The 17,394-nt window shown below is 43.2% G+C and overlaps 1 protein-coding gene across 2 annotated transcripts in view; it reads left to right on the top strand.

Annotated features, from left to right (window-relative positions):
* The first annotated feature begins 134 nt into the window (after positions 1 to 134).
* XPNPEP3 (X-prolyl aminopeptidase 3) overlaps positions 135 to 17,394 on the top strand; it is a 26,796-nt gene continuing 9,536 nt past the window's right edge. Inside the window, exons 1-6 of one of the 2 annotated variants that reach the window (XM_083573812.1) lie at positions 135 to 360; positions 3,231 to 3,347; positions 6,865 to 7,263; positions 8,243 to 8,445; positions 11,231 to 11,293; positions 12,670 to 12,783. In XM_083573812.1, the coding sequence (XP_083429938.1) occupies positions 300 to 360; positions 3,231 to 3,347; positions 6,865 to 7,263; positions 8,243 to 8,445; positions 11,231 to 11,293; positions 12,670 to 12,783 (957 nt within the window). In that variant the 5' untranslated portion in view covers positions 135 to 299. Of the gene's footprint in view, positions 361 to 3,230; positions 3,348 to 6,165; positions 6,232 to 6,864; positions 7,264 to 8,242; positions 8,446 to 11,230; positions 11,294 to 12,669; positions 12,784 to 17,394 lie in introns of those variants that run through there. The other variant, XM_083573813.1, reaches the window with a different exon arrangement.

Below are 17,394 nucleotides of genomic sequence, written 5' to 3'. Positions count from 1 at the left end.
TCTCCCCGTGTTTGTTTTCCCAAGCAGGCGTTTTACTTAGTCGCCTAAATAAAAAATTTCCTAGTGAGCACCCGGAAGGAAGGAAGTGGGATGCAATCTCCGGTCGAAATGGGCGTAATGACGCCATCAAGCTTCGACTCAAAGCAGAGGAGGTCCTCTCAACGTGCCTGTGGTCTATTTGAGCTTAGTTTAGGCTGGCATGCTAGTGAGTGGGGACTTGGGAAAGAGAGGAAGAGGGACGCCGGTTTCCCCTCAGAGATCGCCCTGTAGTGGTGGGTGCTGTCCTTGCAGGTTCAGCCATGGTGTTGTTCCTAGCACAGAGACTTATGCAGCCTGTAAGGGGCATGTGCAGCTTTTCAGGTCAGAGACTTTCTTTCCTTCTAAAGCAGAGCTTCCTTCGTTCTGGGGAGGGTGGAAGTTTCTTATGCTAGGCACTCGGTTCCACTGTGTTGTGCACTTTAGTTTCCACTATGGACAACGGAAACCAATTTATGTAACTGGGTTATTAATCCAGTTAAAATGCATTTCTATGATGAGACACAAAATCTTCAGAAGGTCATATTAGGTTAATCGGAAGACTTCATATAAAGACAAAAGACAAAGGTTCTCGGATTTTAGGGTCGCTAAAACTACACCAACTTCTGAATTCCGAACTGAGGTCGTAAAAAGAGCATGGTTTTCAGACAATGCAGTTCATTAAAATCTCAAGATAGGACCAAAATATTATGTAGTAGAAATTCTCATTTAATTTGAAATTCGTTACCTTAATTCATTTCTGGCCATGAATTAGCTGAGTTATATGCTCATTTAAGTCTCATGGTTCTCAGTTGGAGAAATTATGTGTTTTAACTCTTCCACACAGAGATTAGTGGATGTGTTTTGAAGTATGGGTGGATTTTAGTTTTATGTCTTTTGTGTAGTTTGCGAAACTACCTGGTATAGTTTCTCTTATACTTGCATTTGTTCAAACCTCTTTATTTTGGCCCTTCCATTTGTACATTTCTGATATATTTGTGCAATTCTATAAAAGCAAATAAAAATATCCATTGTTTCAAAGTCTTTTGTTTATCTTACTAATTTTGAATTGTTGAATTGGAAAAAAAAGATAAGGTTAAGCTTCCTTGTCAACCTTTGAAACAATCTGTTACACATTACAGATTAAAAGGACAGTTAAAGGTTTTTAACTGAGAAAGTGAATGCTAAAGATAACCTAGTTCTTATATATTTTTCATACTATACTGTATGTCGCCTTCCAAAATGTGTAAAAAAAAATGAAGATTTATATGATAGGAAAACCTGTATGATCACTGAGTTTTAAAGAAAACTCAAAGGAAAATTAAATTTATGTTTAAAAACTTGTTATGCTTGAATTGCTAGTTTATGGTGTAAAATAGAGAATCCAAACTCTCTGGGTAGCTGGATTCTATGCAGTACAAGGTACACTTAACTTTATTGACATCAGCAGGCTTAGGCATGCCCAACTCTGCATAAGATCAGGCTGCAATCTTCTGCAAACACTTATGTGAGAATTAAGTTCCATTGAATTCAGTGGGACTTCTGAGAATGCAATGACTGGATTGGGTGTTAAGTTTGTAGTCCTGAGCACCCTTTCTAGGAAGAAAGTTCTACGGAGCTCAGTAGTATTTGCACCTGGGGATGCTGCTGCAAAATGCAAGCAGTGAGGGAGGTTGTATTCCTCTGCATGTTTACCTGATGGTAGACCCTTTAAATTCTGTTGGATTTATTTCTACATGAAAATGTGGGCAGCCTATTCATACAGTACTTATATTGGAATACATCCTACTGAGTTTCTGAGTAAACATGCAAAGTATAAAGCTGAAAAGTTGCATTCCTGAGCAGATTTATGAGGGGTAATAATTGGGTAATTCCTTCTAGTGGACAGTCATCACTCTAGTTTCCATTTACTTTAGTGAGTATGTAGTCCAATCTCATGCATATTTACTCGGAAACACCTATTGTGTGCAACTGAGCTTGCTGTTAAGGAAGTGTGTATAGGAGACCCTGAACCTATGCAGAGACTGGGTTCCACAGCTGCAGCCCTATGCAGAGTTTGGCACCCCCAACCCAACTTAATTCAATGGTTTTTATGCACAGGATTTCAACCTCAGCTACTACTCTAGATTGTATTCTTGGTCTGTAATGACGTCTATTAGCAATTTTTATGTACCCACCTAGTTGCCCACTCTTGTAAATGTTAGCAGTTTATTCAAACGTAGTATTTTGGCACTTGAATGAAATACTTTGATACCCGCCCCCCTCAAATAAGTCTGATTCTCAATATTTTCAGTATATTCCAAGTGCATATGAATAAAATCTATATTGATAAGAGTGCATTAATAATTGGACAGATGGTAAAATGTTTTCGTGTCATGTGGTACTCCCTACTCAGTTCCAAGGAAGAGAAACATAAGCATTATAAGGTCTACCAGGGCAGAGGAGAGAGTTAGGACAGTGTCCTTACAAAACATATACTTCTAAAAATACTGTCTTGCACAGGAAGAGATAAAAGGAATACCAGAATGTAACTTGCAATACAGTCGCATTCTTACACACACACACACACACACACACACACACACACACACTTTAAACTCATTGTATGGTTTTGGAAGGATGGTTAGTAGTTAATAGACGCATCACTACAATATTTTAGTTATATTGTAGAACAGGTGTGGGGAACCTGTGCCCTCCCTAGAAGTCATTGGATGGACCATACAAACTTGGGCTGATGGTAGCTGGAGAGCACCAATGTTTGGGTAACCACAGGTTTCCTACCCCTCTAGTAGAAGAGTACCAGTTAACCTTACCCTGGTAAAAGGAGGGTAAGCGCCACAGCTAAGGTATTTGCAGCCTTTGTGATGGAAATAAATACTGAGGACAGACCAAAAAAAAATCTTAAAACTGATGTCCTTTCTGAAAGTTAAAGAGAATTTGTGCAATTCTGTTCTGTCACATTTGTAAGTAAATTGAAGATTTAAATCTTTTTGAATCTGCCATCCATAGCTACTTTTTTGAGTAAGTACTTGTGAATTCAGTGGGGTTTACATCTGAGTAGACATTTATAGGCTTGCACCGCAGGTTATTCCATGTGGATTTGCCTTAGAAGAAAGGTGAAAAGAACAGTGCTTAAGAATGGCAAGCGTGTGACTTGACTGTATTACACCTAGAAAGGTCTTTCAGCTTGACACAATGCAGCTGTTTTCTTTTAGACTGCAAGTTCTGTTTCTTTCGGAATTTGTCCATCCAGCCTGTTGAGCAAAGGAAGATTCCAAACCGGTACCTAGGTCAACCTAGCCCTTTCACACATCCACATCTTCTGAAACCAGGTAAGGATCATTTCAGTCCAGTCCTAAGCATATTTACTCAGCGGTAAGAAACACTGTATTCAGTGGGACTTACTCCCTGCCATGTTTGCATAGGCTAGCATCCCCGGACACTAGTTTCTAAGCTGTGTCATTAGATTCTTTTTATTTTGCATGAAGAGGAGGAAAATTGTACATCCTTAGTGGAATTCACATTCAGAAAGTATTTCCTAAAATTCCAAAGAGGTATTATCCCTGTGTATGCATTTCTCAATCAGTTCAGAATCATTGCTTAAAATAATAGAGCATCCCAATATGAGATAAAACTGAGATAAATACAGCAAAAGTTTTAAGTATAGAACAGTGAAATGGGGGAATGGAAAGTGTACATTTCTGTGAGCAAAGGCAACATGTAAACCAAGCAGGTATGGCAAACAAATATTTCCATGACAGCAGCAGCAGGAAAAAAATCCACATACAGTGGTACCTCAGGTTACAGACACTTCAGGTTACAGACTCCACTAACCCAGAAATAGTACCTTGGGTTAAGAACTTTGCTTCAGGATGAGAACAGAAATCATGCTCCGGCGGCGCGGTGGCAGCAGGAGGCCCCATTAGCTAAAGTGCTACCTCAGGTTAAGAACAGTTTCAGGTTAAGAACGGATCTCCGGAACGAATTAAGTTCTTAACCCAAGTTGCTACTGTAGTTCTTATGATTGACAGAACTTACCTCCTTCCCTAAGAACTTTTCTGAACACCAGTTCCATATTTTCCTACTTTCAGAGTTGCAGCAGGTGGGCAAAATGTCAGGTCCTTCCTTATCATAGCACCGAAAATCTGGAATACCTTCCCATGTCAGTCTGGGCCCATATTTATGGGTCTTCAAGTGGACAGGGAAGACAGTTTTGTTTCCAATATGCCTTTAGGTCATTTTCCTGATGTGCTTCTGACAGAAGAGTGGAACAAAAAAGTTTGTAAATAAAAAAAACCCTCTCTCTGCTTGATTGACATTTGTAAGTTAGGCCTGGGACCATCATTTAATTGTACAGTCGTACCTTGGAAGTCGAACGGAATCCGTTCTGGAAGTCCATTCGACTTCCAAAACGTTCAAAAACCAAAGTGCGGCTTCGGAAGCTGTGGGAGCCCCAACGGACGTTTGGCTTCCAAAAATCGTTCAAAAACCGGAACACTCACTTCCAGGTTTCGATCGTTGGGGAGCCGATTTGTTCGGGAGCCAAGGCGTTCGAGATCCAAGGTACGACTGTATAGCTAGCAATCAATGTTCTAGAAAAGGAATCATTCACCCACACTTGAAACTCATGGTTATTCAACCATGCTTTTTTCCAAAAGTGACAATCCTTTTCCTTTATCTCAAATGCCTTTATTTTCCATTTGTATTCTATGATTTGCCTCTCTCTCCAAACATGTATCCTGTTGTCATGCATGTTTAAGTCCCACTGAGTTCAATCAAATTAGTATCGGAATGCACTGTGTGGTTATTTGTGCATTATTTTATACCCTGCCTTTCTACTAGTAAGTTAAAATTACATTACTATGGGCTGGTTCACATGTCATTTTAAGTATGGTTTAAAGGTGAACATATTCTTGAATGTGACTAAAATAACATCGAGTTTATTCCTTCTGCTCCACTCTTGCTGCTGCTGCTGCTACACTGCCAGAATCTAAGCTATTCTTTGGCTTTGCATTATGTCTGAACCCAGGCTCATGCTATATATGGAAAGAGACAAACCATAAATCTAGGTTCAGACATGATGTGAAGCCAAAGCATGGCTTAGCTCCAAGCAGCATGGCAGTGGCCATGGTGAGGAAGGAGCGAAGCGTCCACATTTATGGTCCCATATTTAGCACGTTGCAAGTATACTAAAGCTTAATTGTGGTTTCAGGTGGTCTGCAAACTAGGACAAAATATTACTGGATTACTATAAAACTGAACCCTTGTTCTTCCATTCCAACATAAGAGAGGCCCTACTGGAACATGTAGTCCAGCAATATGCTTCCCAGTGTCCAAATGTTTCTAGGAAGCCTCCAAACACAACATGAAGAAAACAACCCTTCCCTACTGTATTCCTACAGCAACTGGAATTCACTGGCATGTTGTCTCTGAGTGTACTTTTCAGTCTGCACTGTACTTTCTTCATTATGGGTTTGATCCAGTGGAGGCACTTGTTAGTGGAAGTGAGAGGGATAATTTTAGCCAGTTCTACCTCTTGCCTGCACTACCTCCCATGCTATTCTGGGGGGTCCTTCAGCAGAGGTGCAGAGGCTGGAACGAGCAGAGGTTGCCTACACCCCTTTTCATTAGCAGGTGTTGGGAGTGACCTTTCTAGGAGTAGAATGCCACTCATGAGATCATTAGAGGCAACCCAGACTATTGTAAAGGAAATAATTCTGAATGCAAGGTAGCCATATGAAACAGGTAGCATAAACATCTAGGCAAAGACCCAGCCTTTCTCAACCTGTGGGTCCCCAAATGTTATTGAACTACAACTCGCATCACCCCTAGCTAGCAGAGGTCAGGGATGATGGGAGTTGTAGTCCAACAACATCTGGGGGACCCACAGGTTGAGAACCGTATATAACTGCTTGCAGCATTAGCCTCCTATCAATTTCACTGGGACTTCCTTCCATGTAAGCTTGCTTAGGGATTGTAGCCTAAGGGTGCAGTTCTCACATAAAACGTCCCACTTAACTTCATTAACATGTACAAGTGGAGGATTGTGGTCATAGATTATGCCAAGAGTGTACCTCATTTGCAATCAGCAGGTCTTGTTTCTTCAGTCCAGTTGTGTTAAAAAGACTCTGTACTTTGCATTCTTTGCAGATAAAATGTGGTTGACAGATTAAATCTGCAGTTCCGAGAGAGAGAATTTTTCCTTGGAGCTATTAGGTACATAGCTTATAATACTAAAAATAGTCCGATGATTGTTCACTGTTAGAAACTTGTTCGTTTTTGGAGAAATTTTCGCTGGGCAATCTAATATCTCTTCTGATTTCACCTTAAAGGTTGCACCCAGCACTATCATTGCCTGTTCAATATCCAGAAGCTGAAAAAGTGTAGTATTTCAATTGGGTTAAAGTGTACCTATTTTCTTCCTCCATCATCACCTATTCTCCAATCTAAAAATTAATATCCTTATGTTAGTTTGTGGAATGCCTTGAGAATTAATGTTAGTTGATTTCAAATGGAGCTTTTTTTTTCTTACACATGACTGTGAAATACGCTGAGAATGTGTACACATTGGAGCAGGGCAGGGGTAGCCAACCTGTAGCCCGCCAGATGTTGCTGGACTGTAATTCCCATCACCCCAGCCATTGGTTATTCTGGCCGATGCTGATGGGAGCTGGAGTCCAGCAAGTTTCCAATCCTTGGAGTAGGGAAAAGAATAATGATGAGGAGAAAAGGGGGTGTGAGGTGGAAAGGAGAGTCAATTGAGAGGAGCAATGCAGCATTGTGCAGAAAATTAACAGCATGAAGAGGTGTTTTTGAAACAAGAATAGCTATTTTGATTTCTGTTCGCAGGAGAAGTAACACCGGGGTTGTCGCAAGTGGAGTATGCTCTCCGTAGGCACAAGTTGATGGCTCAGATACACAAAGAGGTGCCAGGGATGGACCACACAGTGATTCTGCTATCCAATCCCACCTACTACATGAGCAATGATATTCCATACACCTTCCACCAGGACACTAACTTCCTGTATTTGTGCGGGTTCCAGGAGCCTGACAGCATCTTGGTGCTACAGACTGTGCCTGGCAAACCTTTGCCATCCCACAAAGCTCTGTTGTTTGTCCCACGGCGGGATCCAAGCAGGGAACTATGGGATGGACCACGGTCTGGTACGGACGGGGCAGTGGCTCTCACGGGCGTGGATGAAGCATATACCATAGAAGAGTTTAGGCACCTGGTGGCTAAATTGAAAGGTAAGAAGAAGAAGAAGAAACGTACAGGAGATGTGGATTGGTAGGAGTTTCGGCAGGGTGTACAAAGCCTTTGGGCAGGTTGCTCACAGGTGGAGAGCATAGTGGAAACATGCAAAGGAATTTTGTGCTCCCAGCTACCTGGTTGTAATTCCCCCCCCCCCACCCCTTTAAAAATATTTGAGAAAAGTTACATAATTAACATTTTAGATTCTCCTGCGGCTGTTGGATGGCCTGTGGCTCAGGGATCTTTACTAATATAGTAGAAAAATCACAGAAGTCTTCAGTACTGTGGCAAACATTTGCATTTTCCCTTCAGGATCCCTTTATTTGAATAATGACTCTTAGGGAAGAATAATGTGTCTACTTGACAGGCTTGCTTCTTTCTGACATATATCATCCAAAGGCCTGGTTTTCCGTAAGATTAGATGACATATTTACATTGAGGGAAGTGGATATCCTATTTACACAGACAATTTCCAGCTGTGAAATATCTATAATTGTATCCTGCATTTTAGATCCTACATTGAGCCGGGGGGGTGGGGGTGGAGTGATGACCTCCAAGGTACCTTCCAACTCTATTATTTTCTCAGTTTATAATTAGCTGGAAGCCTTATACCCAGCATTGCTCGGGAATTTTAAGTATTAAAATCAGTGCAGGTTTGAAAAGTTCAGTCTGCTACCTTAATTCAAAATTGTATTCAAACAGAGATGAAAACCTTCTGTTTGATCTCAGGAATCACCATGTAAAGCTTGGTTAAGATACCTTAAGTGATGTCCTCAGATGCATGGAGAACAGGCAAACTTTCCAAAATATATAGTTGTACACTTTTGTTTCTAAGTGGATGGTGCATTGGAATAGAAATAATAGTTTCAGCAATAGTTCTTGCTAATTCCTTTCAGGCAGATTTTCAAAGTACTGATTTCTCCCAAGATAGATATGGCTAATTAAACTAATGTGTGTTTATATTCTGTTTCACAGATGAATCTAGTATGGTCTGGTATGATTTTGCTAAACCTGTGCATCCACAACTCCATTCTGATTACTTGCTACACCTGGCAGAAGTCAAAGCTAGAAGCAAGAATCGTATCCGAGCAATCAGGCACTTAGTGCAAAACCTACGACTGGTTAAATCTGCTGCAGAGATTGAGAGAATGAAGATTGCTGGCAAGGTGACATCACAGGTATGGGACAAGGCAGTTGTGCCTAACAGGATGTTAACAGAAAAGTGCAGAAACACTTTTCAAAGGAGAGATGGGATGTGGACAAATTTGGGTTGCTTCTGGTTGGATGGTTCTGGGGACTGTTCTTTTGTAAGTGGGTAATCCCAAGGGACGCGGGTGGCGCTGTGGGTAAAACCTCAGCGCCTAGGACTTGCCGATCGCATGGTCGGCGGTTCGAATCCCCGCGGCGGGGTGCGCTCCCGTCGTTCGGTCCCAGCGCCTGCCAACCTAGCAGTTCGAAAGCACCCCTGGGTGCAAGTAGATAAATAGGGACCGCTTACCAGCGGGAAGGTAAACGGCGTTCCGTGTGCTGCGCTGGCTCGCCAGATGCAGCTTCGTCACGCTGGCCACGTGACCCGGAAGTGTCTGCGGACAGCGCTGGCTCCCGGCCTCTAGAGTGAGATGAGCGCACAACCCTAGAGTCTGGCAAGACGGGCCCATACGGGCAGGGGTACCTTTACCTTTTTAATCCCAAGGAAAATACATTTTTCGATTTTTTGGGAAGGCATTTGTATACTAAGCTTTCCAATACGGCAAGACCTTTATTGGCTAACACAACAATTAATTTCATACAAAGTAATTCAACAAAACACCAATCAGGTGGGAACCAAATGTACTTGATCTTCTTCGTTATTACTGTACTTAGTTTCACAATCTGAGCCAATTCTATCTTGGGTTATGTATCTAGTGACATCCTGTGGTTGGTCTTAGAATGCAGTGTTTTGGAATAAACTTTGAGGGGCATTTTTAAGAAGCAGAACTGGCCTTTGCAAATCCATAATAATCCATTATGGAAATGATTTCTGATGTTGTGGGATAAGATCAACCTCAAATTAAATTTGAAAACATGCACTTTGACTATAGATTTTTATAATGATGTATTTAATGATAGTAATTCCTGGTTCGCCTTTTCCAAATAGAAATATTGCTAAGAATAAAAAAGAGCCTTTCGGGATCAGGCCAAAAGCCCATCTATTCTAGCACCCTGTTCTCACAGTTGCCAGTCAGGTGCCTATAGGAAGCATTCAAACAGGACATCAGTGCAACAGTCCTCTCACTTTTGTTTACCTAGCAACTAGTATTCAGAGGCATGGCACCTCAAACACTGCAGGTGGTACACAGCCAGCACAGCTATCAGCAATTGGTCGTGTTATTCTTCATGAATTCTTTTAACCCCTTTTAAAGCTATCCAAATTGATGTTCATAATTATGTATTGTAGTGGTGGATTCCATTTCTCTGTCCAGAAACTTCCAACATTCAGATTTCTTCTCTAGAACAGTGTTTACCAGCCTATGGGCTGGGACCCACAAGTGGGTACCAAAGCCTGTGAAAGTGGATCAGGGGTTTATAAGTAAATTCAACACTATTATTGCTCTTAATCTTACAACTTTTGTTTTGTTGGAATATACTGTGTTGCTGTGTTGACGCTTGTTACCATAAATATTCATGTTGCTTTAGATAAGCTTTGCAACTTTATTTACTCATTAAGGACATTATTTTATTGCATTGTAAAAGAAAACAATGGTTTGGTGTCAAGTGACTGAGGATACAGGCTTAATTTGGGCATCACATTAAGCCATGATTACGGAAGATTAATGAAGGTCAAGCATGAATTTTCAAGTAAAGAATCACTACTTTAGATTAGATAGCAGATCAGTATCAGAAACCATGGCTTGTGCTAACTGTAGCTTGGTTTGAATTGAATTGAGTAGTTATGGCTCTGCTTCCAGAGGCTGCTGTACCATAAAGCCAGAAGTGACTGGTCTGGACAGATTCCCTTGAGATCTGTATGGGAGCATGCAATGTGTTTTTCTCCCATGTTTGGCTACCTTGTTTAACTGGGTGTTAGATGTGGGGGACATACCTGACTAATGGTGGTTTTCCCAAAGCCAAGAAGAGATCCCAAGCATTTGGAATCTTGCCACCATATTTCCCTCCTCAACCAGGATTAGAATGTATTTACAGCAGTCCTGGCAGATATACATCCAGACCCAGGTGGGCTTTATACCATGGAGACAAGCTAACAACTGTGTGAGAAACTGAAAGATGCTGTACATAATTGACCCGGCTTTGTTTCAGACTTTCAGGAACAAACCTCTGTCAGCTTTTGAGGGTAATGACAGAAACAGGGGTATGGTTTTGAAAATTTATACAATCCTAATACGGTGGTGCCTCGGGTTACATACGCTACAGGTTACAGTCTCTGCTAACCCAGAATTAGTGCTTCAGGTTAAGAACTTTGCTTCAGGATGAGAACAGAAATCGTGCTGCGGCGGCAGCAGGAGGCCCCATTAGCTAAAGTGGTGCTTCAGGTTAAGAACAGTTTCAGGTTAAGAACGGACCTCCAGAACGAATTAAGTACTTAACCCGAGGTACCACTGTACAAATATCTCCCTCTTTTGTGGTGCAAAAGCTAGCATGGGAAATGGGTGTGGGGATTTGGGGTCAGGTCATTGTCATAAAATGTGGCATGTGAAGCCTCTTACCCTCAGTCTCTGCTGATATTTAGGACAACTTTCTTAAGCTCATACATTGGTGGTTTTATGTACCGGTTCAAGGGGCCATATTCAGAGTAGTGGTAATGCTCTGTGTTGGCTGTGAAATGCTGTGAAAGAGCCTCTTTCACAGCCTCTTTCACAGCAGTAAAAGCCTTCTGGGAATAGCTGTAGAGATGAATGTCATCACAGGCCATAGATCGGTTTTGGGTCCTAAGTTATGCTTATTCTATATTTGACTTTTTGACAGGCGTTTGTGGAGACAATGTTTGCAAGCAAAGCTCCAGTGGATGAAGCATTTCTGTATGCTAAGGTATGTGCTTTGTAGTATCCGAGAAAGCATCATAATTCTTCATGCAGTTGGGATGGAGTGATTGATTGAATTTATATACTGCCCTTCATAAGACCTCAGGGTGGTTCACAAGATAAAAATACGGGATAAAAGCACAGATAAATAGAACAAAAACGAAACAATAACATCCCCCCTCTTAGTATTGCATTGACCTCTTAGGCAGCAGTCCTATGCACACATACTTCATAGGGGACACAGCTGGCGCTGTGGTCTAAACCACTGGGCCTCTTGGGCTTGCCAATCAGAAGGTTGGTGGTTCGAATCTGTGCGACGGGGTGAGCTCTTGTTACTCTATCCCAGCTTCTGCCAACCTAGCAGTTCGAAAGCATGCCAGTATGAGTAGATAGTTACCACTGCAGCGGGAAGGTAAGCGGCATTTCTGTGCACTCTGGTTTCCATCTTGGTGTTCTGTAGTGCCAAAAGCAGTTTAGTCATGCTTGGCCACATGACCCGGAAAGCTGTCTGTGGACAAACGTATGCTCCCTCAGCCTGAAGCAAGATGAGCGCTGCACCCCTTTGACTGGACTTAACCGCCCAGGGGTCCTTTACCTTTACCTTATCTTACCTTATACTTCAGAATACGTCCTATTGGCCTCACTAGGACTTGCTTCTGAGTAGACATGTGGAGGATTGCACTGTTAGTTTTCCTTCTAAGACAACAATGGGAGCTTAATATAGGCCTTTGCTCTGCCACAACTCATTATGCATCTTTCCCTAAACTTACTTCCTTTCAAAAGGATAACAGACATGGCAGTGAGGCTTCAGAGAAGTTTAGGAAAAAGCTGGCAAACCTTAAGAGGTGTTTACAATTTTGCATTTGTTAGTCAAACAACAAATATTTTTATTTCATATGCACTCATATGAGGGTTTTATACCTTCATATCCAAGAATGTGTATTTCTTTCACACAAGCATAATGACTTGAATATTTCTATATTGTGCATTGTACAGACCTACAAGTCTTTCTTCCTTGCATAAGAAGAAATGAATTGGCTAGCATATGGATTGAGCCTGCCACAGAGAATGTGCTTAATGCAATTAGAAGTGCCTCCTGGTTTTCCACATTTCTTTCAAACAGTTCATCCAATGAGCCCAAATCAGAAGCACCAAGGAGATAAAGACAACAAATGGGAGAATTGTCTGAGGCAAAGGGAGTTGTGTAAATCTGTAATTGATTTAGCCACTTAAAAACTACCAGTGAATTCAAGCCCAACATTGTATCCTCTACACCTAATTGGTTTGTTGTCCGATGCACAAGCAGAAAAGGGCTCGGATGTGTACTGTGCAATCCTGAGCTAGAATTAATGGGTTTTCTTATTTCCAACTTAATTATTCCAGTTTGAATTTGAGTGCCGGGCTCGTGGTGCTGATATTTTGGCTTATCCTCCTGTGGTTGCAGGTGGCAACAGATCCAACACCTTGCATTATGTGAAAAACAACCAGCTCATCAAGGTAACCAAATGGATTCTGACACTTCTTACTGCAACCTACTGATAACTTCATCTCTCTGAAGCCTTGCAAAACTATGTGGAGAAGTTTTATTCTGACCCATGTTTGCTGTTTTGTGCACCCCTCAGAGTTGTGGCCTCTGCTTCCTGGGTGTGTGTCCACGCCATCTCTTACCATAGTTAGCTTAACATGGAGGAGAGGGTGTGGTCAGGAGTATGCCTCAGCAAAGCCTGAGCTATGGAGTGACTCTGCAGTGCTTTTTCCTTGTTAGGTTTGCATATCTGACTTGAATCCGAGAAGCTGTAACATTTATCTTGGGTGTTGTCCTCACAGAGTTCACGTGGACTGGTTCCAAAACTACTGTTGTTTGGCAAATCTTCCCATTAAGATCTTCGGTTTGACAGCTGAACCTTCACTGTTCAATGATAGTAATTGCCTTCAGAGGGTGTCTGCACATAAAGCGTTCTCTCTGTGTGTGTGTGTGTCTTTGTCTGTGTGTGTCTTAGTAAAGGAGGCTTGCATTCTGCAAGCAAAGAAAGGAGTGATGAAATCTCGGAAGTTGCCAAAACAAGATTTATTTGGCCCAATACATTTTGAAATGTGCAGAATGTCAGAAGTACTCCAAACATACCACTGTGTGCTCAGTGAGCAAATAGTGTTTTGGTCAGATAAGCCTTGTTTCATAAGCCAATATTTCATTCCCTGTCTTTTTTCTGTTAATTGTGATTTCTCTCCAATTTTTTTGCGTTCAGCAAGCATCAGTTTTACCTGCCTGCTACTGGAAGCACCCCTTTCCCAAATGCAAATATTTGAAGAGACAGCGGAACTCCTGGTGCCCAAAATTCCACCCCATGTGCAGATTGGCTTATTCTGTGTTGGCATATCTGGTCTCTCTTATGCTTTAAACTTCATGTCTCAAGTTTTAACCGTAAGAGGCAAACATGCCAGGTTTTCACACTTTTCGAAAATTGCTACATGCTGAATTTTGGTATGGTGGCTGAGTGATTTATTTAAGTTGAAGAGTGATTTATAAACAGCTCCATGTATGACAGGAGTGGGGCACCTGTGGCCTAACAGATGTTGCAGGGCTACATACAACTCTCATGCAACCAGTCCATCAGGGGTGATGGCAGCTGTAATGTAGCATCTTCTCGCGAGCCGAAGGTTCCCCTTCCCTGCTATATGACTACGTGTGTACTAAACTTAACCTTTCTTGCTAGTGTGGGAGCACATTGATTTTGGAGGTACAATTTGAGTCCCCCATTCTGAATGAGAGCTACACAAAAATCACCATTTCAGATTTTTCTAGTAATCAGCACACCGTGGAAGTGTCCTGCGAATCCAATGTGTCTATACTGTGCTAGAGTCTAGCTACAGCCTAACCCATCCAGATGTTGTTGGACTGCAACTCTCATCATCCATGACCATTGACCTTGCTAGGTGAGGCTGATGGGAGTTGTAGTCCAAAATGCTTGCAGGGCACCAGGTTAAGGGAAGGCTGTGTACTGTGTACCAGTGTCGTCGGTTGATTTGTGAAGGGTAGAAGAAAGAGGCTGGAGGCAACGAAAATGTGTTTGAAGGCAAAGAGGGTCCTCCAGGGAGCAAAGCCAATTTCTAAGTCAGTGTAGAAAATATCTACTTTAGAGAATATTTTCAAACAGTCATCTTCTGTACCACCCTTTCTTCAACTCTAGTACAGTGGTGCCTCGCAAGACGAAATTAATTCGTTCTGCAAGTTTTTTCTTCTTGCGAGTTTTTCGTCTTGCGAAGCATGGTTTCCCATAGGAATGCATTGAAAATCAATTAATGCATTCCTATGGAGACCGCCTTCAGACCAGGTCCGGGGACAGTCTGTCCCCGGACCTCTTCTGAAGGCTGGCGGGGGGAGAAGGACTTTTCTCCCCACCGCCAGCCTTCAGAACAGCCCTTCTCCCGCCGCCAGCCTTCAGAAGAGTTCCCGCAGGGCTGCCTAGGCTGCGGATAGCAGCCTGCTGCCCGGCGCGGGGCAGACATCTGCAGCTTGGGGAGCCCTGCAGGACTTCCCCGCAGGGCTCCCCAAGCTGCGGATAGCAGCCTGCTGCCCCACGCGAGGGGCGCTCTGCTTCAGAGCGCCCCTCGCGCGGGGCAGACATTCGCAGCTTTGGGAGCCCTGCAGGAATTCCCCGCAGGGCTCTCCAAGCTGCGGATAGCAGCCTGCTGCCCCGCGCGAGGGGCGCTCTTAAGCAGAGCGCCCCTCGCGCAGGGCAGACATTCGCAGCTTGGGGAGCCCTGCAGAACTTCCCCGCAGGGCTCTCCAAGCTGCGGATAGGGGTAGCAGGCTGCTATCCGCAAGCTGCGGATAGGGGCAGCAGGCTGCTATCCGCAGCTTGGAGAGCCCTGCGGGGAACTCCTGCAGGGCTCCCCAAGCTGCGGAGGTCTGCCCGGCGTGAGGGGCGCTCTGAAGCAGAGCGCCCCTCGCGCGGGGCAGCAGGCTGCTATCCGCAGCCTAGGCAGCCCTGCGGGAACTCTTCTGAAGGCTGGCGGGGGAAAAGGGCTTTTCTTCCCACCGCCAGCCTTCAGAACAGCCTTCTGAATGTTGGCGGTGGGGAGGAAAACCTTCCTCCCACCGCAAGTCTTCAGGACAGGTCCGGGAACAGAGGAGAAGGCGCGCTGCGCTTCCCCGCTGTCCCCGGAGATTTCCCTATGGGCTTTCGTCTTGCGAAGCAAGCCCATAGGGAAATTCGTCTTGCGAAGCCGCTAAAAATCGGAAAACCCTTTCGTCTTGCGGGTTTTTCGTTTAGCGAGGCATTCGTCTTGCGGGGCACCACTGTAATTGACTAGATACCTATTCGGAAGTCATAAGCTTGGAGGGTCCCATTTTTGCTGTAAGTTATTGTGGCTCATATTGTGTGAATCAACCCAACTGAATGGTCTGGCTGATGCCATCAACCATCAGGGTTGCTGGCGTAGAAATAATCACACTGTCTGCCCCAGTTACCCAACTGGTACTTGTATATATTAACCACCATGATGGCAAAGCCTCAAACTCAAGTAGTTTTGCAGCAGCGCCTGTCCTTGAGGGGCGTGTGATCATTGGCCCATTGAAGAGAGCAGTGAAGAAAGAGCAGGACTAAGACATCTTAAAAAGAGGACTACACAGTCCTGTTCCTGAAGGGTTTATTGAGATACACATGTCTAAAGTAAAACCAGCTCTACTCTGTCCCAGGGTATTTCTGCCTACCCTGTATCTAGAGACAGGGACTCCCTCTCGAGAAAGCCAAGCAAGGAACTTCTGGGACATTCTCATACATCTACATCAAACATGATGCTCCCTGTGGGGGGAATAATAAGGGATTATATTTCTGCACACAAAAACTGAACAGATGTAATGCATGTTCTCGTATCTGGATGGTCCCTGCAGAATTTCCCTAACACCGTTTCCCCCTTCTTAGTTTGAATGCAGTGTCACAGAGTCCAGGTCTTGATTATTCAGGCATTTAAGAAAAGTATTTCTTCAGAAGTAGATGTTCTCTTCCTTCCTTTCCTTACAAAGAGACTGGTGAATGGGGCCACATGATGCCTGCCAGTTTCCAAAATTATGATGCCTTTTAACAGGTGACTAATAATTGCTGGGGGAAAGGGAGGCTTTTGACTAAGGAAGGGATTTCACTGTTCTGATTACTTGGAGGGAGGTTGGGGGGATATAGGAATGATAATGAACAGCTGAAGCGCACAAGCACAGGGAGGCCCTCTTGTCGCAGGGCAGCAGGTGGACTCTTTCTAGAGTAGCATATTACGGGTGAGACTCAGTTCTGAAAACGAGGTCTTTTATCTCCACCGTTCCCTTCTGGAACTTAAGAACACTGATCACAGCTGCCCTGAAATGGATTTCGAGGTTTATCGGAACAACAGAATCTTTTGTGCGCTTTCCATCCAGTTGAGCTGAACTGTCAGACAGATCACAATAAAGTTTTAATATGCTTCCAGCATTTTATAAAATAATATATCAATCCTATTAAAATACGTTAATGGTGTGTGTTTTTTAAAGACAGTGAGTATGATGATTACGTCTGTCCCATTCAAGTCTCTGCAGGCAGGCCTTATACTGCAAGCAGTCTGTGATTTTAATGAGCCCATCAAAATAGGGTGATCATTTACATTTAGAGGGACTTATATAAGGTAGAGAGCATGAAGTCGGCATCTGTGAGAAAGATTTTAGTTACTTCAGCTAAATCATGGGCAATGCAAAACATTTCAAACATATTCATTTACCTTTAGGACACAGATGGGGAACCTGTGGCCCTCCATGTATGGTTCAACAGTCGCTCCCATAATCTCCAGATAGCATGGCCAACGCTCAAAGATTATGGACATCGTAGTCCAACCACATCTGGAAAGTCACAGATCTGCATTCCTGCATTACCTGCAGTTGGCATCATGGGTCATTGGAACAATCTGTAATTGAGCATAAACAGCTTTCCCTCTTTTGTATAGCTAAGAATTGCCCATCTGTCTAATCTATTGGCTGGTAGAGTTCTGTACAACTCAGAATTTTTCTTTAAAGCACTGCACTAGGAGAAGCTGATCTGATTAGAAGATGCTTATTTTGTATCATACTGCCTTGAGCAAACATGG

Source organism: Podarcis filfolensis, assembly GCF_964270895.1.
Source record: "Podarcis filfolensis genome assembly, chromosome: 10".
Lineage (NCBI taxonomy): Eukaryota > Metazoa > Chordata > Lepidosauria > Squamata > Lacertidae > Podarcis > Podarcis filfolensis.
The sequence above is the reverse complement of the archived record's forward strand: the minus strand, read 5'-3'. Positions and strand labels throughout refer to the sequence as shown.